Source organism: Erythrolamprus reginae, chromosome 2 (genome assembly GCF_031021105.1).
Source record: "Erythrolamprus reginae isolate rEryReg1 chromosome 2, rEryReg1.hap1, whole genome shotgun sequence".
Lineage (NCBI taxonomy): Eukaryota > Metazoa > Chordata > Lepidosauria > Squamata > Dipsadidae > Erythrolamprus > Erythrolamprus reginae.
This window is the reverse complement of record NC_091951.1, coordinates 326,546,031-326,572,663: the sequence shown is the minus strand read 5'-3', so window position 1 is coordinate 326,572,663 and position 26,633 is coordinate 326,546,031. Positions and strand designations below refer to the sequence as shown.

General features: G+C 39.5%; 1 protein-coding gene across 2 annotated transcripts in view; it reads left to right on the top strand.

The window, feature by feature from the left end:
• Positions 1-26,633, top strand: part of ISL1 (ISL LIM homeobox 1) — a 107,983-nt gene that overhangs the window by 25,509 nt on the left and 55,841 nt on the right. Inside the window, exons 5-6 of one of the 2 annotated variants that reach the window (XM_070736381.1) lie at positions 5,029-5,196; positions 18,679-18,795. In XM_070736381.1, the coding sequence (XP_070592482.1) occupies positions 5,029-5,196; positions 18,679-18,795 (285 nt within the window). Of the gene's footprint in view, positions 1-5,028; positions 5,197-18,678; positions 18,796-26,633 lie in introns of those variants that run through there. The other variant, XR_011557796.1, reaches the window with a different exon arrangement.

The following is a 26,633-nucleotide window of genomic DNA, read 5'->3' as shown; positions in this document are numbered from 1 at the left end:
GCCGGGGCCGCCACAGAGAAGGCTCTTCCCCTGGGTCCCGCCAAACGACATTGTTTAGTTGACGGGACCTGGAAAAGGGCCACTCTTTGGGACATAACTGGTCGCTGGGATTTGTGCAGCATCTTTCTTAACCTTTCTATACTGCTCAAAAAAATGAAGGGAACGCTCAAATAACACATCCTAGATCTGAATGAATGAAATATTCTCATTGAATACTTTGTTCTATAAAAAGTTGAATGTGCACAACAGCCATGTGAAATTGATTGTCAACCAGTGTTGCTTCCTAAGTGGACAGTTTGATTTCACAGAAGTTTGATTTACTTATAGTTATATTCTGTTGTTTAAGTGTTCCCTTTATTTATTTATTTTGAGCAGTGTATATTTTCCTGCTTTTTCCATTGCTTTTCTTTTAGACAGAATTGATTCAGGAAACATAGGAACATTAGATCTGTAGTGAGGCCCATTTTGTTCAGCAGAACTAAATCTGGCTGAATGTTCACTCTGAAGTAGGTGCCAGAAAATTGGAGAGGCTGTACCCCAAGTTATGCCCCACCCACTTGGAGGATTTATATATCCTTATTGGAACCAGATGGAACCGAAATAAAGTCTAAAATGGTTATCCTAAATCGCATTGGCACAGGTTCCTTGCCGAGCAGGGAGGCATTTAATAAAGGAATAAGTCATGGGACAGAACTTGTTTAAATCAGTAGTTGCAGTATTTAAGTGAATACTGTGAAAGGCTATTTATGAATCAAATAGGAAAAGTAGATTATTTTCCCCAGTTCTATTTCCACTTTCCCTTTTAAATTTTCATGAAGAAACCCTAATTGTTGCACACCTTTGTACTCAAATGTGGGAAGCAGTTATAAATTTGTTTTAAAGGCTGAAAGGCCTGGTTAAAGAATGGATTTTCACTACTGCAGAGTGTCATAAACGCACAATTTAAAGGAATGTAAATGGTTCTGTATTTGGAAGCTATTTTGGATGCAAGTCCTTTAAAATACCTACAGGATTTTGGTCTTTCCTCCCATACAGAAACAACACATAAAAATAAACCTTCGCAGGCATGATCCTGACTTAAATTAATGAAATAAAGGGAGCCAATTTGGCCTATCAGGCTAGAAAACAAGGAGCCAAGTTGAATTCAAGGTCCACCTTAGTCATAAAAGCCGGTCACTCTTTCTAAGCCCAACTCACCTCTTTGGAGGAAGATTTGTTAGTTATTATGTTTTAATGCTGCCTTGAATTATTAATAGTTATTATTAATAATAATAACTAATAATTTATAATTTTAACAAATAAAATAATAATAATAATAATAATAATAATAATAATAATAATAATAATTTATTAGATTTGTATGCCGCCTCTCTCCGAAGACTCGGGGCGGCTCACAACAGTAATAAAAACAATATAGCAGTGGAACAAATCTAATATTAAAAAACATATAAAACCCTATCATTATTTAAAAAACCAACCAGCACATTCATACCAAACATAAAACAAAGTATAAAAAAGCCTGGGGGAAAGGTGTCTCAACTCCCCCATGCCTGGCGGTATAAGTGAGTCTTGAGTAGTTTACGAAAGACAGGGAGGGTGGGGGCAGTTCTAATCTCTGGGGGGAGTTGGTTCCAGAGGGCCGAGGCCGCCACAGAGAAGGCTCTTCCCCTGGGGCCCGTCAAATGGCAAATTAATAATGGCAAATTAATTACAATCAAGGTAATAATCTTTAATAAAGATAGTATATACTTATAAGTAAAAACAAAAACAAAAAACACATGATTAGCCTAAAGTGCTCGCTTAAGGCTGTAACATAAGGAATCAAGCACTGCTTAAATCCAGACTGGTGTGGGCTGTTTTAGAATGGTACAATTGGCTATTCCTGCATTTATAATTTAATCACCAGAGCGGCAGACTCTACTGGAATTGTACTGCCTTTTTAGACTCTCATGTTTCCAAACATCATAAGTCAGTTTTGATGACCGTCGGGTGACGTCTTCTGAATGAAGAATTCTGCCCCTAACTCGAGGCCTCTTGTGATCCCTCTGTATCCAGCTGCTGCTTCTCACAGCCAAGGAAGGACCAAAAATGTCACTTTGCCCAAGGGATAATAGTAGTAAAGCAGTGGTGAAATCCATATTTTTAACTACTTGTTCTATGGGCGTGGCTTGGTGGTTGTAGCAGGGGACAGATACTGCAAAATCCCCATTCCCTCCCCACTCCTGGGGGAAGGAGATTGCAAAATCTCCATTCCAACCCCATTCTGGGACCAGTAAGAGGTGGTATTTGCTGGTTCTCTGAACTACTCATAATCTCCTCTATCTGTTCTCTGAACTAATCAACATTTCTGCTACGGGTTCTCCAGAACCTGTCAGAACCTGCTGGATTTCATCCCTATAGTAAAGGCAGGAGAGAAACTAAAATGTCAGTCTCTTTCTCTTTTAGGGTGGCCTTAAGATAAATGCCACTTATTTGTGTGTTCAAAATGGTTAGGAATTAAGAGTATACTAAAGCTATCCCGTGGGCCTCATCCAGAATCAGTGTATAAAGAGGGAAGAGAGAATTATGGTAATGCCAAACATGTTCAGATTTAATTTAATTAATTAATATTTCCATAATTTTTACTTCTAGACACTTCTAGGAGTTTCCAACTACGGCGACTTTTAAGATGTCTAACTTCAACTCCTATGGCAGGCTGGGGAATTTTGGGAATTAAATAACTCTTAAAAGTTGCCATGGTTGGACATCCCTGTTTTAGAGTAAACCTTGAAGTCCTTTTCTACTCTTTTGCCCTTCCCCTCCCTCTCCAGTTCCCAAACAGTTCAGAAAACTTTGCACTTTGCTTATTCATTATTTTATTTCCGCTTTATTTAGACTTCTGGTTTATCATTCAGGTCACAAGTTGAGATCTGACGCATATCTTTTCCGGGTCCCGTCAACTAAACAATGTCGCTTGGCGGGACCCAGGGGAAGAGCCTTCTCTGTGGCGGCCCTGGCCCTCTGGAACAACTCCCCCCGAAGATTCAGAATTGCCCCCACCCTCCTTGCCTTTCGTAAGCTACTTAAAACCCACCCCTGCCGTCAGGCATGGGGGAATTGAGATCCTCTTTCCCCCTAGGCCTTTACAATTCTATGCATGGTATGTATGTATGTATGTTTGGTTTTTTATATTAATGGGTTTTTTAATCGTTTTTAGTATTAGATTACTATTGTACACTGTTTTATTGTTGCTGTTAGCCGCCCCAAGTCTCCGGAGAGGGGCGGCATACAAATCCAATAAATAAATAAATAAATATGCCGGATTGGCAGTAGCTGAAAAGTTCCTGTATGATTGTAAAATTTTAATTTTTACAGCTTTGTTTTTGTTTGGACTTTACATACAAATGTAACCAAGGGCTAACACCTGACATGCCTTGACATAGTCTCAAATAAGTGAACAGGTCAAAACTGTGGTATAGCTACAGTATGCTTCCTTCTGATTAAATTAACTAAGCAGAGACATAAAAAGAAAATGGAAGGGGATTGAAAGAGGATGTCAAAAAATAGTGCGTGTGTGTGTGGGGGGGTAAGAGGTAGCATGTGTGTTTGATTAGTAGAGATGGAGGATTCACCATTGTTCAGCCTTTGTCTCCTCCATCTCTCTCACCCCCCAAACCCAAAGAAAAAAAAAGGAAGCTGAAAGGAAAACAACAAACAAGGATTTTCAGAATCTGGAGAGCTGCTATGTTGCCCTTGAATCTTAATGCCTTTTCAATGCATGGTGGCTGGAAAGCCTTCCTTACTAATAATTTACTCAAAAGTAAGCCTCTTTAAGGACAGGGGAGCTTACTCTCAGGTAAAAGTGTATCCTAGAATGCGATTTCAACAGCTCTCATCTCTGGGTTCAAAATCAAGAGGAATCTTTTAGCTCCTCTTTTGACTAGTGAATTTTATTAACTGGTATACTGCTTTTGTGATTATGACCTTTAATAGTTAAAGTTGGAAAAGGTGCTACCAAACTCCTGATTTTTATTTTATTTTATTTTTTGCTGACATTTGACTATCATGGTGCTCTCACTGTAATGCCTAAATGCATTTGCTCTGAACTGCGTTTTTAAAGGAAAGGACTATGTTCCCATGATTTATGTTTTAAATGGGCAACTGGTTTAGATTCTCTGACAATATTGACAAGGATTTCTCTCTGCCTTTCCGGAACTGGAACAATCATCTTAAACTCCCTGGTGACATTTTTTTTTCTTTAGTCGACACTTTGTCCTACAGATCTCTGAGAACAATAGCTTTCTCTAGATTGGTTGAGAATTGGGGATGTTTGGGGATATATAGACATAGATTGCAGATCGAGAGAGGGTCCTTCTGATACTAAATGCAACTGGAAATTTATGTGGAATGGGAGCTTTGCATGTGCTCTTTGGGGTTGTTTCATGTTAGAAATGGGTATGTTTCTAAGTACAGTGGTACCTCTACTTACAAACTTAATTTGTTCCGTCACCAGATTCTTTAGTAGCAAAGTTTGTAAGAAGAAGTAATTTTTCCCATAGGAATCAATGTAAAAGCAAATAAAGTGTGCGATTGGGGAAACCATGGGGAGGGTGGAGGCTCTGTTTCCTCCCTGGAGATTCCTAGAGAGGCTTCTTGGAGGCTTCTCCCTGCTTTTCCGGCCCTGTTTCCTCCCAGGAGATTCCTAGAGAGGCCCCACGGAGGCTTCTCCCTGCCTTTTCCATTTACAGTTTCGGAGGCTCAGGTTTGTAAGTGGAAAATGGTTCTTGAACACCCGGTTCTTATCTATAAAAGTTCGTAAGTAGAGGCATTCTTAGGTAGAGGTACCACTGTAGCACTACTTTCATTAAAAGGAATAAAATAGAAAGCCCTCTTGTTCCAATTGCTATGGAAGATTGAAGGACTTAGAAGATCGGGGGAGGGTGTGCATTGAAGCCAAGCACAGCTGATAGCTTCTTCTTTTTTTAATGCGCCAGGCATTTAAGATGCCTTTAGTATGGATGCTCATTGCCTGTGCTGCCTTGTTTGCAGAACATCCAGGGGATGACGGGCACCCCCATGGTGGCAGCCAGTCCGGAGAGACACGACGGCGGTTTGCAGGCGAACCCGGTGGAGGTGCAGAGTTACCAGCCGCCCTGGAAAGTCCTCAGCGATTTCGCCTTGCAGAGTGACATAGATCAACCGGCTTTTCAGCAACTCGTAAGTGTCAATTCCCCGCAGCTATGAATGGCCCACTGTGTATACAAAAGCGAGTCCTGGCGCTCATTCCTTTGAAACACTTTGGTATCCTTGTTTAACCCTCTCCCACCCTCCTGGGCTGCCACATCTTCAAGCCCTGGATACCAATCCCCCCTGTGTTTCCCCTTTTCTGTAGCAGGAAGCAGGTGCTTTGCTATCTTCATCTCCATGTTCTGCCTTTGCCAACATGCCTGGATTCGTCACTGCTGCTGCAAGGCATCCTGGGAGATGGAGTCCAATCCATGTGGAAGGGCACCCAGGTGGGGAAGGTTGCTCAGTATGAAAGGCATGGAGTAGGAGTGTCTTATTAGCCATTTGACATTATGTCACAGCAAACATGCCAAAGGCAAGAAGGCCAGAAATCTAGGATCTGGTGGTGCTATTGAATGAATAGACTTTGTCTTTTGTTACTGTTGGTTATTTATACTTGAGTCATGGCCATTGCCAATTCATTCATATATTATAATAATAATAATAATAATAATAATAATAATAATAATAATAATAATTTATTAGATTTGTATGCCGTCCCTCTCCGCAGACTCATATATGAATGAATTGGCAATGGCCATGACTCAAGTATAAATAACCAACAGTATACATATAAAGTATATATTTATGAGTTGAATTATATATAGAATTATATATATTGCTCAAAAAAATAAAGCGAACACTCAAATAACACATCCTAGATCGGAATGAATGAAATATTCTCATTGGAAACTTAGTTCTCTACAAAGTTGAATGTGCACAACAGCATGTGAAATTGATTGTCAATCAGTGTTGCTTCCTAAGTGGACAGTTTGATTTCACAGATGTCTGATTTACTTGGAGTTATATTGTGTTGTTTAAGTGTTCCCCTTATTTTTTTGAGCAGTGTGTATATATATTCACCATATACCGGTAATTCAATTCATATACTGTATATATAGAGAGAGGTTGAATTATATATAGAATTATATATAGAATATGAATGGAGACAGAAGGCAGTTAATTTTGAAAATATTCTTGCAAATGAATTTTTTTAGAAATGATAGACAGCGGATAATATCACAGAAGAACCTTTCACCTTCACTTTCTTCCTTCGCTGCCCCTCTAACATTGCAAGAAGCTCATCCTTCTTAACATAAGGCCTGCTACAATTCTAACAGATAAAAGATGCCTCTTGCCCCATTTCCAAATTAAAATGTATTTATGTTCATAAGGGATAGGCTCCTTGGGTGGCTTGAAAGAAGGCTTAATTTTTTTAGCTGAAAATTTGATTGTTTATCTAATTGATCAATAGGGCTCAGCAGTTCAAGGGCATTTGGCAAATTGCTCTTGTTATTCTGAAAAATCACCATACTTTTTTCTAGTATTAAAGCTTTTAGGGACCATCCTAAACATATACATGTTGCTAGTAGAAATATAGTAGAGAATCCTGGATGTAATTAGAATATGTTTTACTTTATTAATTTCTTTGGTATTTAAGAAACCTAGCTTTGTGCTGTGTTATAGTCTTTTCTCATCTTATGTTGATTGTTAATAATTGTTATTATTTATTAATATAAAACCCTGGTGGCACAGTGGTTAGAAAGCAGCACTGCAGGCTATTTCTGCTGTCTGCTGGCTGCCTGTAGTTAGGCAGTTCGATTTTCACCAGGCTCAAGGCTGACTCAGCCTTCCATCCTTCTGGGGTGGGTAAAATGAGGACCCATATTGTTGGAGGCGATATGCTGACTCTGTAAACTTCTTTTAAAGCACTGTGAAGTGGTTTTATAAATCTAAATGCCATTGCTATAATGCTTTAATACACAACTTCCCATTCAAAACACCAAAACCCACCTTCCTACTTAAAACTATATTTTTATAATTTTTCAAATCCGTTGCTTCTGTTTAAATGTAAGATACATTTCCAGAAGTCAACCTCCATTATAAATTAAAAATCTGAGAAATTCCATTCTATACTGTATGTCGAGAGGGACCGAAGGTGGGGTGGGAGAATGGACTGGCCAAGTATGTTCAGCACAGGTGATACAGGGATACCTCTCCTGTCCCCCACAGGTCTTTATGGCCAAGAATTGAACCTGCTTTTTCTATAACCAACTCCAACAAAGTTTGCCTGGTAGACGCTCCAACCTGTCAGTGTTTTTGCCTCAGATCTTAAACTGCTTAAGATTATGGGCATTTGTGTGGACATTACGGAATTGTTGCCAAGTTATTTTTGAACCCACCAAGTGAGTACACTGATGAAATGCAACATTGATCATGGAATATAGGTTGATAAGGTCTAGGCCAGTGATGGTGAACTTATGGCATGGGTGCCACAGGTGGCATGCGGAGCCATATCTGTTGGCACACAAGCGGTTGCCCTAGCTCAGCTGCAATGTGTATGTGTGTGCTGGCCAGCTGATTTTTGGCTTGCACAGAGGCTCTGGGAGGATGGTTTTGGCTTCCAGAGAGCCTCCAGGAGGGTAGGGGAGGGTGTTTTTACCATGTCCCGGCTCCAGGGAAGCCTTTGGAGCCTAGGAAAGGCGAAACATAAGCCTACTGGGCCTACCAGAAGTTGGGAAACAGGATGTTTCCAGCCTTCAGAGGGCCTCCGGGAGGTGGGGGAAGCTGTTTTTGCCCTCCCCAGGCATTGAATTATGGCTGTGGGCACTTGTGCATGTGTAATAGCATGCAAACATGCTGTTTTGCCACCCGAGGGGAAAAACGGTTCGCCATCACTGGTCTAGGCTATGTGTGCAGAATATAGAACAAATCTTTAATATTAATTTTGGGAGTATATTTTCTTTTCTTCATATTGTTTTGATGGTAGCAGTATTATCATTATTTTTTTTTTTACCAAATATCCACAGATGTTCATTACTATATTTTTATACAACTTAATCCCTTTCATTTATCCCAAATAGTCAGGGATTACATTCTATATATTGTCATATTAGCCAGTGTAACAGTTTATTCAAATGAATAGTTTTTTCAAGTGTCTATGACTTTCTTTTATGTATAGTGCAGTCGTGTACATTCCTACTCAGAAGTAAGCCCTGTTTTCTTCAATGGGACTTACTCCCAGATAGGTTTTGTAGGACTGCATTGTTAAGTAATATATTGTTTACTTTCCATTTCCACTAGATCCATTTCTTTAAAAAAAAAGAATCATATTTACATTTGATACATGTAGAACATATAATATCAACATAATATTAATGGACCAGTTTTAACTAAAAAGGCAATAGGAATTTATCAATGTGTTCTATTCTTAGCTCCCTTTCCTAATGTTTAATCATTTGATAGTTTATATGTAACAATATTGTCTGCAATACTTATGTCAACGTAAGTGATTTAAGGACAGAAGTTTAGCCGTAATTCAATTTCCTGCCCTAGGTGTGTTAAAACCAGATCTTAAATATAGGAAGATGTGTTTTATTTAATGTTTCTAAGTGATTGAAATTCATAGTTGGAATGGTAGACCATTGGAGAATGGGTTGGTGTAGTCTTACCAAATTCAAAGAAAACATCTAAGTTTTTGTTCCAGAAATATATCTTCATATTCCAAGCTTCTTTTAATGAATGGATTGTTTCAAGAACAATAATAAGTTTTATAGAATTATTGCGACATAGTTTACACCGCAACACTTGACATGAAAAGACCTATTTAACTTTGACAAACTGGTTAAGAAAGATATGCACTGAATCTACTTTTAAAAGAATTAAAAGGTAAAGGCAGCATAAAGGGCCCCCCTACAAATGAAAACATCTATAACACATTCCGGAAAGGCCCATACTAGTTACTAGTGTGGAATAGGCTTCCTATTTCCTGGGAGGGAAGTTTTAGTTTTTATATTCTATTTCCAAGGCTGTATACACTTAGATGGGATTATACTGACATTTCAATGCTTCTTTCAAAGATACAAGTGACTGATAGAATTTTATGAGAGGAAATGAGACTCAAAACAGTGGAAGATTTCATGATATAGTACAATGTGAACAATATACTGTATATCAGTATAACAAAAATAGAGAAAAAGTCTTCAATGGAAGAAAAATCCATATGGAATTATTCATAATGAGAATCTGGTGTAGGAATTTTTTTAAAAAATGTAATTTGTCAAAAGAGGGTTTAACTACCCGTAGATGGTTTTCAAACTTGGCCAATTTATGAGTTTACTCCCAGAATTCATGTTGGCTAGAGAATTCTGGGAGTTGTGATCTACACATCTTAAAAGTTGTTCAGGTTGAGAAACACCGTTCCAAACTTTTGATCCTGGTGACATTGAGCCCAAGAAAGGTACATCTTAGCATTCATATCGATGTTGTGCTAAACAAAAACAGCTTCTTGAGGCACCTAAGTTTGATTTCAGAATCCTTTCTGATACCACAGAAGAGTCTGTGATATGTCTTTCAGGAAATGAATCTTTTGAAGTTTGCCACCTTATTGATGTTTTTTAATTTGAGTGGTTCATAATGGAACTCACTCACAGTAGCTCCAATTACTGTGACAAAACAAAGCCATGGGCATCTCTGGATGCATAGTTTACAAGGAGTTTTAATTTGATCCAGTACAGTTAGTTTCTTCTTTCTTTCTTTCTTTCTTTCTTTCTTTCTTTCTTTCTTTCTCTCTCTCTTTCTCTCTCTCTTTCTTTCTCTCTCTCTCTTGCTTGCTTGCTTTCTCTCTCCTTCCTTCCTTCCTTCCTCCCTCCTTCCCTCCCTTCCTCTCTCTCTTTCTTTCCCTTCCACTCTCTCTCTCTCTCTCTCTCTCTCTTAGACCACATGCAATTACTTCCTTTTCTGAATTCTGATGACTTGCCTGATTTTGGTTTGAAGCAAAAGAAGTCATCCCCTGCATTTTCTGTTTCAGAAATAGCTTTTTTTATGTATAAAATTTTCCTTCCATCTAACTGGCATCTGGCTTTCAGTCTTTGAATATCACTTTTCCCCTTTCAAACCTGATTTTCTATTCCATACCCAGGAATTTTAGAATTACCATCTGTGATGCTTTAGATTTACTCTAATGTTATGCACAGTAGATAGTTGGTGGTCTATTATAAGTGTCCATATCTCTCTACAACTTCTTTGACTATCTGGGTTTTCTTATCAGAAAACTCTTTGTGCGATGAGTTTCTTCATAATGTTTTCATCTGGGATTTCATTGATGTTTGGGCCAAGGAAGCTACAGACAATCAGAAAAAAAGTTTGCCAGATGAAAGACACACATGACATTAGATTCTCCCATCATCTCCTAACCAAAAAAAAAAAAAAGTAAAATCTAAGCACTCCATGGATTGGAATTGTACTAAAATTTTTGTGTCCCTTTGGGGGAAGAAGGGAGCAACATCCCCCCCCCAATCAAATTGAAGAAGACTGGCAAAATAATTTTTATCTTCCAGGGACTCTGGTGGATCTAAGACAGCAGTTTTAGGCCGAATTAAATGCCATTTTGTTCAGCAGGACTCATTTGAGTAATACCCTTACGACTGCTGTGTAAGATTGTAATACAACACCATAGTTCCCTCTAAGCTGAGCAGTGAGCAATCGCTCACTTAAAAATCATCATCAACTCAGAATTTTCCAAACCTGCCCAGAAGCCGAGAGGGAAAGAGTGAGAGGGAAGGAGAGAGAGAGGAAGAGAGAGAAACAGATAGAAAAAAGAGAGGAAGGAAAAGAGAAAGAAAAAGAATGGTAGTAAGGAAGAGAGAAAGAAAATCAAAATCTAGTTTGAAACTAGCTCAACTATTTAAGTGGCATTTTGATATTGATAGAGTTGCCCTATTATGAGCTCACTGTTATAGACACACAGTACAGTATTTTATTTTGAAATTATCTGAGGCAAAACAGGGTGGGTTTTTTATTTGTTTGTTTGTTTGTTTATTATTTCTGTGCTGCCCAGTCCCGAAGGGACTACCACTCAGACACTATACTTTTCCGCCCACCCCCCAAAAAAATTAGAGGGAACACTGTACAACACAACCAGTATTGGCCTGCTGTCCCCAGGGGAACAAACACATTTTAGGTTTAAAATTTTGCACACCTCAGCTTTATACCATAACGAGTATATGTGCAAAGTTTCATTGCAATTGAAGATGGGTCGAGTAGGGGCACCTGATCCACTTGACAAAGAATGACCCAGATACATTTCTGTGGGTTCTTTTTTTTTTCCCAGGAGAAAAGTGGTAGGAAAAATGTTTTTCTTCCCCACTAAGCATATCCCTAACAGTTCTGCGACAATGGTGGGTTACTGCTGGTTTGCAGCAGTTCTTTACAACTGGTAGAACTGCCGCTCACCGAACTGGTAGCGATAAGCGATGGTCCCCACTCCCGAACTGGTCCTCCGGTCACCGCTGCTTGTAAAAATACCCCCTGCGCATGCACAAAGGCTTCTGTGCCAGTGAAGGGCTGCTCATCTTTGGTGCTACTGGTGCGCTCTCCAGGACTGGAATGGGTGCATGCGCATCAGCATGAAATTTGGCTTCTGCTCATGCTCCACAAGCAAAATGTCATGTGAGGATGCTCATGGGCATGAAATTTTGCCTATTTTTGGCGATTTCTTTGCTTCCGTGCATGTAAAAATAGGCAAAATCTCATGCAACTGCAGCACACCACGGTTCTGTGCATGCACAAAGGGTAATTTCCGGATGTTTCATGTGATGTGATGGGGGAACGCTTCTGTCGCGATGCAAACCACTAGGGAAGGTAAGTAGAACACACCCCTGTTCTGCGAGATGAGTTAGTATCTGTCTGTCTGTCTGTCTGTCTGTCTGTCTGTCTGTCTGTCTGTCTGTCTGTCTGTCTGTCTGTCTGTCTGTCTATCTATTTGGATTTGTATGCCGCCCCTCTCCGAGGACTCGGGGCAGCTCACAGCATATATAGTAGACATAACAATACAATAAATCCAATTAATACAATTCTTAAACATTAAAAAAAACTTTCATTAACATTTACTCAAAAATTACACTAAATCTATCTATCTATCATCTATCTATCTATCTATCTATCTATCTATCTATCTATCTATCTATCTATCTTATCTATCTATCTATCTGCAGTATCTATCTATCTATCTATCTGCAGTATCTATCTATCTATCTATCTATCTATCTATCTATCTATCTATCTATCTATCCATCCATCCATCCATCCATCCATCCATCCATCCATCCATCCATCCATCCATCCATCCATCCATCCATCTATCTATCTATCTATCTATCTATCTATCTATCTATCTATCTATTTGGATTTGTATGCCACCCCTCTCCGAGGACTCGGGGCAGCTCAGAGCATATATAGTAGACATAACAATACAATAAATCCAATTACATTTTTTTGAAAATTCTAAAACATTAAAAAAAACATTCATTAACATTCACCCAAAAAATTATACTAAAAACATTTGTTGGTCATGGGGAAGATCTAATTACCCCAAGCCTGGTGACAAAGATGAGTTTTTAAACTCTTTCAGAAGGCAAGGAGGGTGGGGGCAGTGCGAATCTCCGGGGCGAGCTGATTCCAGAGGACCAGGGCCCCCACAGAGAAGGCTCTTCCCCTAGGCCCCGACAACTGGCATTGTTTGGTTGACGGAATCCTGAGGAGACCAACTTTGTGGGACCTCACTGGATGCTGGGATTCGTGCGTCCGGTGAGGTCCCACATGACTGGATGATAATTTCTCACTCACAACTAGTTTATGTAGCATCTTGGGCCTACTGTATTTCCCTTAGAGAGGAAGTGGTTCAGGGACTTGTGTAAACCTCCTGGCTTTCATTCTGCGATCATCTCTTCAGTGTAAGGCAGCTCCCCTGGTTGGTTAAACATCAGTTAAAATATTCCAGAAGATTGAATTGGGCTTTTTTTTTTTTAGATAGGAAATTGAAGGGAGGGGATAATGGGAAGAAAGGAGAGTAAGAAAGAGTTCTATGACAAAGACAAAATAGGAGCAGTTTGCTTTGCAAGTTGCTCAAAACACCACCAATTTAAATTTTAGAATAGCTTGAAAATAAGACCGGAAAAGATAAAGCACTTTTTCAGCAGAAGAAAATTTTCAGAAAATTATAGCACGGCATTACTTTGAATGTGGCTCTCAGTCATCTTAGCATGAATTTTGTCTTTTTAAAATGCTGCCTTATTCCATATTTGTTGATCTGCAGATACCTAAACATAACATGTAGACTGATACAGTATATATCTGTATGTAATGTATGTATGTGTGTGTGTGTGTGTATGCATGTATATAACATATACAGTGTGTGTGTGTGTGTGTATGCATGCATGCATGCATGCATGCATGCATGTATGTATGTATGTATGTATACAACATATTTTTGCTGAATTTGAAAATGAAATACAGAATATAGTTTGTAGGCTATGAAAAAATTAATTAATTGCCTTGGATATGGCTCTGGGTTGGGCCAAGAGGCAAAAAGGAAGCATTAAGCTCCTCCCATATTTGGGTATGCTAGGGTGATTTCACAGGAAAAAACATTCACACACACACACACACACACTGCTAAAAAATAAATAAAGGGAACTCTCAAATAACACATCCTAGATCTGAATAAATAAAATATTGTCTTTGAATACTTTGTTCTGTACAAAGTTGAACAGCATGTGAAATTGATTGTCAATCAGTGTTGCTTCCTAAGTGGACAGTTTGATTTCACAGAAGTTTGATTTACTTGGAGTTATATTGTGTTGTTTAAGTGTTCCCTTTATTTTTTTCAGCAATGTATATATATACATACATACACACAGAAGTTGTATACACAGTTGTATGCACTGTTTGAAATGTGTGAGAGAAAGGATTGCTATTGCTATATATAGAACACCAACCCATTGTCTTTGCACTTGATTGCAAATATAGAATATCTATAAAATTTATTAATTTCACGTGCTCTAATTTCTGGGGGAAGTGAGAGGAAATAACTGATTAGCCTCTAGGAGAATTGCATTAATTTCCAAACTGGTCCCAAAACTCTTTTAAAGTAAACTATTCAATAAAAATCATTTCATGGTGCTTGCTTCCCATTTGGATTGAGGCCTTAGGACAGGGCTGTGAAACTCGTGGACCACGGGCTTTACACGTGTATTACACGCCAGCCACGCCTACTCCTGGTTAAGTGAAGGGGGAAGTAATATGCTGTGTGATGCGGCCGTGATGATGTGAGTTTGACACCCCTACCTTAGGATTTTGTGCAATTTGTTATCAATAAATATTATCTGTAAGGTGTATACAACTGGAGAAAATCTCATAGTCTGTAGTTTGCCAGCCCAGCGATTGTATCTTGGATGTGCAGTAATAAAAATAGAAATATGCAGGACTGCCTTATATGTGTGTATAGATAGAGACACATACACAAAGAGACAGGGAGATGGAGAGACAAAGACAGAGAGAGACAGAGATACAGTAGATCTTAGATAGGCAGCTTTAAAATTGTGAGCAATTATTATTATTATTTATTAGATTTGTATGCCGCCCCTCTCCATAGACTCGGGGCGGCTTACAGCAATGATAAAAACAATATATAATGACAAATCTAATAGTTGGAATCTAAAATAACAATAATACATTTAAAAAGTCTAAAAAACAAGAAACCCCAATATATAAAAAACATACATACAGTCATATCATACACAGAAAACTACATAGGCAGGGGGAGATGTTTCAGTTCCCCCACGCTTGACGACAGAGGTGGGTTTTAAGGAGTTTATGAAAGGCAAGGAGGGTGGGGGCAGTTCTAACCTCTGGAGGGAGCTGATTCCAGAGGGTCGGAGCCACCACAGAGAAGGCTCTTCCTCTGGGTCCCGCCATTATGCTGCTTTTGGGGGTTTTTTTCCCTATTATGCTTGAAATTTAGTCCTTAGTGGCAAAACGTACACTAAAATTAGAATAATTTCACAATTGGCTAGAATTTTAATTTATTATATTGGTGATCCCATCATTCATCTGAAAGCTTAAAGTGGCACAGGTGGGATATGTCTCCTTTTTGATCCCTGGGAAATAGTTATGTGAAGATTGAGGGGAAGCTCCAGAATGACACAGTTTCATGGTCCTCATAGTCCTCATCCAAACACAAATACCTTCATCGCCTTATCAAAGGTGGTTGTCATTTTCCTAGTCTCTGCGAAACTCATGGAAAATGTTAGATGGCAAGGTGACTCAAAGGTTGGTAAGCATGGATGATCTACGGTTTAGATGTCCAAATCTCTCCTGAGTCTAGTTTAGTAGAACTAAAACAGAAGTGTGGATTGAAATTATTTGATAGGTATAATTTCAACTGCCCATTAGTTTATATGGATTTTTTTATTTATCTTCGTTGAGATTTTTTTTTCCATAGACCCAGATAGGGGATAAATTTGTGATAAATTCCATCCGCTGGTTAGTGTAATTCCACATTTATCTACTCTGTGATATCATGGGAGAAGATGTCTTTTAAAGCTTGCAGATTTGTAAAAGAATGGGACCCAGCCTGTGACCAATAGACATAGCATAAAACTGCAGAATTGGTCCAAAATACTTTGTGACTGAGGATGAGGCCCATATCTTTCCTACTCAGATTCTTCATGCACCCCTAGGTAGAAAACTTCTTCCTGGCTCTGTTAATAATAGTCTCCAAATGTTTTCTGCCATTTTCTGCTACAGTAGCACCTCTATCTACAAATGCCTCTACTTACAAACTTTTCTAGATAAGAACCGGGTGTTCAAGATTTTTTTGCCTCTTCTCAAGAATTATTTTCCACTTACAAACCCAAGTCTCTGAAACTGTAACCGGAAAAGGCAGGGAGAAGCCTCTTTAAGAATTTCCTGTGAGGAAACAGGGCCAGAAAAGGCAGGGAGAAACCTCCGTGAGGCCTCTCTAACAATCTCCTGGGAGGAAACAGGGCTTCCATCCTCCCTGTAGTTCCCCCAATTGCACACATTATTTGCTTTTACATTGATTCCTATGGGAAAAATTGCTTCTTCTTACAAACTTTTCTTCTTAAGAACCTGGTCACGGGACGAATTAAGTTCGTAAGTAGAGGTACCACTGTACTTCCAAATTAGCTAGCAATGGCAGCCCTTTTTGTCCCTGTCTTCTAAATTGCTCTAATATGGAAACATCCAAAATTTTCTCCATCTGCTTCATCTGGAACCATATTTTTTTGGCTGAATAGGTTCCCCCATCCCCTACTGGTATCAGTATATTGTCAGTGCAATACAAACTGGCATTGTTTAATCAGAAATCTGTTCCACTGCATTTAACAATATAACTGACTCAAAGTAAGAATTCACAGGACTGTAGCCTTCCTTTAGAACAAGGGTCCCCCAACTCTTCCATTCATGAACTTTTCCCTAAAGTTTCAGATTCTTCATTGGGCCCCAACCTTTATAATTGAATACATTGTTCTTTCAAAGTACTGTGAGTAACTGCCTGTTACCCTTGGTTGGGTGTCAATATTGACCACTTTGGATAATTCTTTTTTGGAGTCATGCTCCTTCCATCATTCACTACAGTACTAGAGAGCAATACTAAAACTGACATGCTGATTAATATCTCGACCGATGAAATCCAAGGTTGTTTGGGAAAAAAATTACATATCAAATTTAGTGGCTTTTATGGGAATTGTTTAACGTTGCCTTTCCATTTATCTAAATTGTTTAACGTTGCCTTTCCATTTATCCTTATAAAAGGATTTAGGGGTAATGATTTCTGACAGTCTCAAAATGGGTGAACAGTGCAGTCAGGCGGTAGGGAAAGCAAGTAGGATGCTTGGCTGCATAGCTAGAGGTATAACAAGCAGGAAGAGGGAGATTATGATCCCGCTATATAGAATGCTGGTGAGACCACATTTGGAATACTGTGTTCAGTTCTGGAGACCTCACCTACAAAAAGATATTGACAAAATTGAACGGGTCCAAAGACGGGCTACAAGAATGGTGGAAGGTCTTAAGCATAAAACGTATCAGGAAAGACTTAATGAACTCAATCTGTATAGTCTGGAGGAGAGAAAGGAAAGGGAGGACATGATCGAAACATTTAAATATATTAAAGGGTTAAATAAGGTCCAGGAGGGAAGTGTTTTTTAAAGGAAAGTGAACACAAGAACAAGGGGACACAATCTGAAGTTAGTTGGGGGAAAGATCAAAAGCAACATGAGAAAATATTATTTTACTGAAAGAGTAGTAGATCCTTGGAACAAACTTCCAGCAGACGTGGTAGATAAATCCACAGTAACTGAATTTAAACATGCCTGGGATAAACATATATCCATCCTAAGATAAAATACAGGAAATAGTATAAGGGCAGACTAGATGGACCATGAGGTCTTTTTCTGCCGTCAGACTTCTATGTTTCTATGTTTCTATCTTTTTTTCTGGTTGTAACTGCTGATTTTACCTTACAGCTCTCAATTTTCCATTTGAAGTGCGTTCCCAAACCTACTGGCATAGTTTGTGATTAATTCAGGGTAACTTTGTGGATTGGAAAGCAACAAGTAAATAAACAAAAATAATATTTTATTTATGTAAATAAGTACATAAATAAATCAAAGGAGTTTGATTTGGAGATCCCTTGTTTTCCGATTCTTACACTGGGATTTTTTTGCTGGGGAGAAAAATTTAATAATTAACATGTAAAAAGAAGTCGAACACAAAACAGAAGAGGTTCACAGGGGAAGGTTTTACACGACCCTTTTGGGTAATATTTATGTAATGTGGATACTTTTAAGTAAAAATTTGTCCTGAAGAAACACAACCAATGATGTTTTGAAAGCCAGAGAAACAAAGACCTTGGATTTGGTCTAAGCTTTCTTATACGTCATAGATCCATGGCATCCTTGGAAGCTAGTAATAACTGAAGATTAAGATTTATTAGATTTGTATGCCACCCCTCTCCGAAGACTCAGGGTGGCTCACAACAACAACAGTACAATACACAGAGTACAAATCCAATATTAGATAAAAAAAACGAAATTAAAAACCCATAAATAATAAAAACAATCGTTACTGCACAATCATACCATTCTCATGTATTACGGTCAGGAAAAAGGTGGTGGTGGGGGAAGAGATAGTTATCCCCCCCCCCATGCCTGGTGACATAGATAGGTCTTCAATATCTTGCGGAAGGCGGGAAGAGTAGGGGCAATTTGAATCTCCGGGGGGAGTTGATTCCAGAGGGCCGGGGGCCGCCACAGAGAAGGCTCTTCCCCTGGGTCCCGCCAAACGGCATTGTTTAGTCGACGGGACCCAGAGAAGGCCAACTCTGTTGGACCTGATTGGCCACTGGGATTCATGCGGCAGAAGGTGGTCCCCTAGGTATTCTGGTCCGATGCCAAGTAGGGCTTTATAGGTCATTACCAACACTTTGAATTGTGCCAGGAAACTGAAGTCCCATTAATCTCCAGTACAACTAAATCTGGATCCAACCCTTTTCCTTTTCTTCGTTGTAAACTTTCTTTCTTTCTCTCTCTCTTTAAACATGTTTGGCAGGTTAATTTTTCAGAAGGAGGCCCAGGTTCCAATTCCACTGGAAGTGAGGTAGCATCCATGTCCTCTCAACTCCCGGATACGCCTAACAGCATGGTAGCCAGTCCAATTGAGGCATGAGGAACTTCCTTGCGCTGTTGTGGGCCTTGAAACCTTTCGCCCCCTGCTGGAGAGAGTGGGAAAGCTGTCAAGTTTGGGGACTCAAGACAAAAAAATGTAGAAAAGGAAGGAAGGAAAAAAGCAAAAAGTATTTAAGAAGACTTTGTTCATGAACCTAAAGCAAAGAAAACTCCGTGAACTGTCTGGGGAGTCTTGTTCAATTTTTTTTTTGGTTTTTGTTTGTTTGTTTTGCAATGATAAGGTAGCAACACTGTGAAGACAATCATGGGATCTAATAATACTCCAAGAACAAATGAAAATGTTGTTCACGTGATGATGATGATGATAATGATGACGATGATGACAAAAGTATATCCACGCATAGTTGGATCAAGGAAAACCGGAAAAAGATGCCTGAGAAACAGAGAGGATTTGTACCCCCAAGGATCTCCTAGTTTTGCCCCAAATGGCATATTTCGGTGACTGCACATCCTGGAGGAATGAATAAATAAGTAAATAAATAAATAAATAAATGGAAAGAAAAAAGAAAAGAAAGAAAAAAGAAAGAAAGAAAGAAAGAAAGAAGGAAAGAAACTATTAGTAGTAACTGTCCTAACATGAACGGTTCTCTCTCTATACTGGCCTTTCCCTTTGCCAAATTAAAACTAATGTTTAAAAGGAAACCAGAAGGAGCCTTGGTAGGTTGCATTTTCCCAGATTAAGAAGGGACCATCTGTAGCTTCTGCCTTCCCCACTTATAACAGAATGAGCCATTATGAAGCTGTGGAGCTGGGTCTTTCTTTCTTTCTTTCTTTCTTTCTTTCTTTCTTTCGTTTCTTTCTTTCTTTCTTTCTTTCTTTCTTTCTTTCTTTTTCTTTTCTTTTCTTTTCTTTTGTCAGACTTATTCCAACTTTTGGGGTTTCCCCTAGCATGTACTGTAGCTATTTCTTCTTTCCCCTTCCTTTTTATTTTTATTTTTCACCTGCTTGGGGGCAAACTTTTGGTGAGATTCCCTTTTCTCTCTCCCCAAGTGATTTCTTTTAAAAAGAACGCTGGTTTTATTTCTTAAAATCCAGTCAAAAACTTCCCTTGCAACAAGGTATACCTCTCTTTGGCTATTTAAAAAAAAAGTATGTTGGGGTATTGTTTCTGACTGTTCAATAACATTCCCCCTCCTTTCCCCCAAAGATGTGTATAGTTCTTCATTTTATTATTTTTAAAAAAGATTCCCCCCCTTCCCCCCCCCCCCCCTATTTTCTTTGCTGGAAATAAAGAGCAGGGTGGGGTTTTTTTGCCTCTGTCTCTATTTCTTCCCCTCTCTTTCTCTCTCCCAATCCCCCCCCCTCTTTCTTAAACTTTGTTGTTTGTTTGCTCTTGCATTGCAAAAAATATATATAAAGTAATTTATTATTTATTATCCAAAGACTTGCCACTTTTTTATTGTCCTCATTTGTGTTGTTTTGTTTGGCTGATTTTTTTAAAGGGTCAGATTCATGAGAGATAGTTCTTCTCCTCAAGACCTGGTACAAAAAAATAAAATGCTAAAATAACAAAAGATGAGACATCATTTATGCAGGAGAAACTATCGTGGATCGCCCCCAAAGGAAGTATGAAGGGTGGGGAGAGGGGTTTTTTGTCACCCCTCCCTGTCTTTGAATGTTTATGTCAGGTTTGTGGGGCTTTTAAAACTTCCTAATGGTTTGGGATTTTTTGTTTTTGAGTTCTCTCTTTCTTAGCATTCTGTGAAATATATGCGCCATATGTAGAATGATAACTTCAGGAAGTATTTCACTCCGTACACATTTGGTTTAGAGAAACAATAAACTAATTAAGAATTACCAAAGTACGCTCTTTTATATACAGTATATCTATCTATCTTATAAAGAGTTACTATTCTATATTTATATAGGAATGCACTGGAGATGGCTGCTGAATAGTGAATACAAAATATTACCTTCTAAGCTTGGAAGAAACTCTGTGTAATATTTTATGAAGTGCATCAAGAGCTAGCTTATAAATTTCTAGATCAGGAATTTTTAAAAAAATCCAACAAGCTTCTCCTTTTCCCTTTTAAGAATTGTGATCCTGGAAAAAGTCCATCGAGATTATTTTGGACTAAAAATGTGACTAACTTTTTTTTTTTGCCTGCTAACTTCTAACAATTTAAATTCGTAGTAACAATTTTTTAAACAGCAACAACCGAGGACTGTTTCTCGCAAACAACGGGAAGACTTAAACTGAAAAGGAAAGCTTAAAAAGGGACAAACTCGTGTTCGTGTACAAGTCAATGAAGCCGGTTTAGTGCCGGAGTCGTGGGAAATGGTCCTTTCTTATTTCCCTCCCCCCCCCAAGGAAAATGTGAACCTGAGAATGTACCTTCCTCCTCCCCACCCACCACAAACTCAAGGAAAATGTAGAGCTTTTAAAATATATATGCATCTTGAGAAATATCGTGGGCTATCGGTTCATTATTTGTTTTGTGTACGTGATCTTTCTATCTGCCCCCTCCTCTCTGCCTCGCTCTCCCTCCCTCCCTCCCCCCTCCCTCATTATCTGATTATTTCTTTCATTCTCTCATTCTCATTCTCTCTCTCTCTCTCTCTCTCTCTCTCATATTCTGTCTTTCTCATTCTCGCCCCCTCTCTCCCTCTCTCTCTTCCTCGTTATCTCATTCTCTCATTTTCATTCTCTCTCATTCTCTTTCTTTCATTCTCTCATTCTCTCTCACATTCTGCCTTTCTTATTCTCTCCCCCCTCCCCCTCCCTCCCCCATGATCTCATTCTCTTTCTTTCATTTTCTCATTCTCTCTCTCTCCCCCCGTCCTCTCTCCCTCTCCTGGGAAGGGTCTCTACCCGGGTATGGGTGGTGGCTTTTGTTCTGCGGCTAAACAATGACTGTTATTTGTCACTGTCTGTTGCCAACAGACTTGAAAATGCTGCAGGCGGATTCTGGCTGGAGAGGAACTCCGAAGATCCTTGTTTACTGTTTTTCTTTCGACTCTTTTTCTTTAGTTTTGGGGCGGGGTGAGCGGGACAGAGGCTGAGCTCAGGGCTGAAAACTAGGAAGGCGATAAGTGGGTTGGAGATTGGGGTGGAGGCAGAATAACCGGAGCTCTGCGCATCTTGAAAGTTGATGGGCTGTTTCTGGCGCGCGCGCGTGTATATGTTGCGCGCGTATGTGTGTATGTGCGCGTACTTACAGGCGGCCCTTCGCGTCCGATCCCCGGTTAAAATCGTGGTATACGGTGCACGCGCGCTCTGGGCATCCGTCAATCCTTTGGGCCTTTCTAGATTTTTGCTTCTGGATAGAAGCCCCGCTGAAATTGCAGCCTGGGTGAATCTTGGTTTGGGCTCCGGAGGATTCACTGGGGGACACCTGAGATCGCCCTGGTTTTTGGTTTTGTTCCCAGCCCTGGGTAAATCGTCTCCACACATAAACACACACACGCTTACACTGAATTGAAAATCCTGCCCACTTCCCACCTTGCAAAAAAGCGAAGGCGAATTTGGAACCCCCGAGAATGAGCGAATTCGGCGTTTGGGTTGACCGAGACTCTCCAAATTGTTTAGCTGCGTGTGTGTGGCAGGAGATGGTCTGGTTGGAGTTTTGGATTTTGTTGGAATCGACGCCGTTTCCTTTGGTTGTTTCCTGGATTGAGCCTGAAGGCAAGAAAAAGGGGCTTATTTCGGCAACCAGGCGACCCCCGTTGTGAGAACGCGGCTAAACAGGTTGTAGCTACGTACTCTGCTGAGATTGGCCTGGGAGTAAGGATACTTTGCTCTATCTCTCGGGACAGAAGGGTTTGGGTTTTGTTTTGTTTTTTAAACAGCAATATTTCCCTAGCTGGTGCTTTTTCAGACTCGCATGGTTGACCATCTCAGCGGACAAGTGGGTTGAAACCAATGGGACCTGTGGTCCAACACATCTGAAAAATAACACGACGGGAAACCAGTTTTGATAGTAATGAGCATCAAAAGGAAATTTGAAAAAATAAGGAGAGAAATTGGAAGAACCGATGGACCTTTAATATACACTGCTCAAAATAAATAAATAAAGGGAACACTTAAAAAACAGAATATAACTTCAAGTAAATAAAACTTCTGTGAAACCAAACTGTCCACTTAGAAAGCAACACTGACTGATAATCAATTTCATGTGCTGTTGTGCAAATGGAATAGTTGTGTAAATGAAATATTCAGTGAGAATATTTCATTCATTCAGATCTAGGATGTGTTGTTTGAGTGTTCCCTTTATTTTTTTGATATGTATATGTGTATATGTGTATATGTGTATATATGCATATATGCATATATGTATATATGTATATGTTTTCCTAGATTTTCACGGGTATGTGTATGTAGATTGTTCTGAGTTCGGGTTTTGCACTCAAAATATTACACGGGGCAAAACCCGAACTCAGAACAATCTACATATATGTATATGCATATATAGTATAAAAGTACGGTATATACCGGTAATATACACTGCTCAAAAAAATAAAGGGGAAACTTAACACAATATAACTGCAAGTAAATCAAATTTCTGTGAAATCTAACTGTCCACTTAGGAAGCAACACTGGTTGACAGTCAATTTCACATGCTGTTGTGCACATTCAACTTTGTACAGAACAAAGTATCCAATGAGAATATTTCATTCATTCAGATCTGGGAGGTGTTATTTGAGCGTTCCCTTTATTTTTTTGAGCGGTGTATATAACAGCGAAGTGGTATTTCACCCCAATCCCTATTTTGCGACAGCGGTCAAACAATACTCTTATTTTGAATTAATCCATTTTAGAGGTTAGCACAAGTCACTGAAAACGAACTCAATTGGGAGTTGGGTCCTCCCGCGTGCCAGGTTAGCAACGTTGTGACAATCCGACCGCCGGGTTTTTCAGCCGGATTCGGTTAGAGACGAATCGTGTGAAACCTACCACGGAATTGAAAGTGTCTTCAAAAAGCTCCCACCTCCCTTTTATCTCGGAGATTCCCAAGTTGTGTCTATCTGCAGCGGAAGAGTTTTGGACTCTCGTGGTGAGTGGTGCGCCCTGGTGAGAGAAAATTATTTATTTGCTTTTTGCAGGAATTTTTGTTTGGCCGTTCAGGTATCTCAGCTGACTTTCCTCGGCTTGAGATGACTTTTGGAGAGTCGCCAAAGAGGTCCTGGTTTAGCTCGCCCGACTACTGCAAACGGCATTTCCGAACAATATTCGGAATATTGCTGGTCAGTGGCCTCCGGATTTTTTTGGGGGTGGGGGGTGGCTGTTTGTGTGCCAGCATTTATCTCACCAGCGTTAAGTGGAAACGGTCTCATCACCCGTGGGGGATTCAAAGCGCATTTTCACACGGGGAGAAACGGAGGTATATAAGGAGCGAAACACCGGGAAATAAAAACCTTCACATTTAAAAAGCGTTTTTAAAAAATGAGAAATTGGTGCTATGTTCAACTCGGCGGCACATGATGGACGTGATGTTCTGCTTGGGGGGGGGGGATGGTTGAACTCCGCTTCTGACCTCCAACTTTTGCACGGTGAGAAATGCAGTCCGGGGTTCGCCCAGGCTGAAGCAAATCCTACTGAACTCTTTCACACTGTGTTATATATCGTGTGTAACTTTTTTCTTATTACAAAAAGTAATTAAAATTATATATATATATATATATATATATATATATATATATATATATATATATATATATATATATACACACATATATATATATATATTATATATATGTGTGTGTGTGTGTGTGTGTGTGTGTGTGTGTGTAATAAAACTATGTAACACATCCTAGGTCTGAATGAATGAAATGTTCTCATTGAATACCTTGTTCTATACAAAGTTGAATGTACTAACAACAAAATGAAATTGACTGTCAATCAGTGTTGCTTCCTAGGTGGACAGTTTGATTTCACTGAAGTTTGATTTACTTGGAGTTATATTCTGTTGTTCAAGTGTTCTATTTATTTATTTTTTTGAGCAGTATAGTATGTGATTTGTGTTCACAAGTTGATTCTTTTCTCTGTAAAAAAACTAAACAAAACCCACGCTCATTTTATTGCGGATAGCTCGGATAGATAGTTTCTCGCTGGTCAATTAACCAGAGTTTTTAAAATAGATTACTGCAACGGGGCTATCCAATTTTGTATTGATATTTTACACGCACTGGCTCAAATAAGCAGGGGTTTCTTTCTTTGCTTCTTTACCTGTCACCTTGATTGACAGCGTAATTCCGGACCCCGAGCTTTTGGAGGCTGTAGTTCTATTTAGCGCCTCATACATACGGGCGCTTTCCTGCGAACCTCATTGAAGCTTAGAAAACTTCTTTTTAGAATCGCGCGTTCGGCTTCGCTTTCTTGTCTCTCCTCTCGAGTAAAACCTGGCAACTGGCATTGAAAGTAGGAAAAAGTTGAGCTGGGCTGGAGACTAAGGATTTGGTCCCCTAAAGTTAGCCCTTCAACGGAGGCATGCTCTCAGCATCTCAGGTAGAGCAGAGCAAATGGGCTAGGCTTCCTTTTGAGAGGATCTTGTACCTTCCCGAGAGATGTACTCGAACATTCGGGTATGCAGCGTTTAACTGGTGAGGCGGACGGTTGGGATCGGAGGGGTTTGAGCAGATCTAAGAGAGTGAGGGATTGTAAAGGGGAGAATTTATAAAACGGATGTAAACATTGGAGCGTAAAAGGTGATAACTTTACTGCCTAGACATCTTGTCTTGAAGGAGGGACGCGTTGGAGAGAAAACGCAATATTTTTTAGTCAAAACCAAAACTTAACAATTGCTCAATGCATAACACTTCTGTTTGTCTGGAGGGGAGAAGAGTTGTGTACATATGTCTGGATTGACAAAGATAAACCCCAAACACAGATAGATGGATAGGTAGGTAGGTAGGTAGGTAGGTAGGTAGATAGATAGATAGATAGATAGATAGATAGATAGATAGATAGATAAATAGATAGACACACTACTATGCCAGAATGTAGTGCCAAAAATTTGGGATAATTGAGTAACTGGTTAAGCTTGTGGCATGATCATAACCTTTTAAGTGGAAAACACCCAGATTTTAATTATCTGTTGTTGTTTTTTAAGATGGGAGCAATGATAGCTTTCTCTTGGAAATCAAACAGGGCTATCCACTATAATGCATAATTCACCTTAGTTGTTTTTAACTATTTGCTCTGGCATTGAACCAACAACCTTGTTCTAACCTCTCAAGGTTGTAACCTGTCCAATTCAATCCTTTCTCCTGAGATTATTCGTCCTAAGTCTTCCAGCTCCACCAATTTCTGGAGCTGTAGTTGACCTCTTTGTCTTGGATATTATTGACTGTAGACTTCACCCTTAAGGGAGGAGAGATATGCCCTCTAGGTATGCAAGGAGAAAAAAGGGATGTGACTCATTGCATTTAGAAAAGGTGCTCACCCAGGTAGAACTTGGAAAACTTAGCAAGCTTTAATCATGGTTAAGGCTTTCCCGTACACTTAATGTGTAGATATCTGAGGCCAATCGAAATTCAAGACATTGTGCAGCTCAGTGACTTAATCCAAAGACCAGGTAAAGTGTCTTGTGTGAACCTTCAACATTTTCCTGGTAGACATCTGAGTGTGGGATGTGCAGGGAATTCTTCCAAAGGGAAAAAAAATGCCTCAAGCATCCTTCTAGCATAGCTCTGAAACAAGAAGACTACAAGAAAGATTTTTCTTACAGGTAAAGCATCAAACAAACTACTGTATTATCTCATGAGCATACCAATGAACCAACATGTTGCCAGAGAACCTATCTGACACAGGGGACCTTTGGCTGCCTGCTGTGACCTTCCACAACTCCAGGTTTCTTTTGAGTCTCTCAGTTTTGCAGC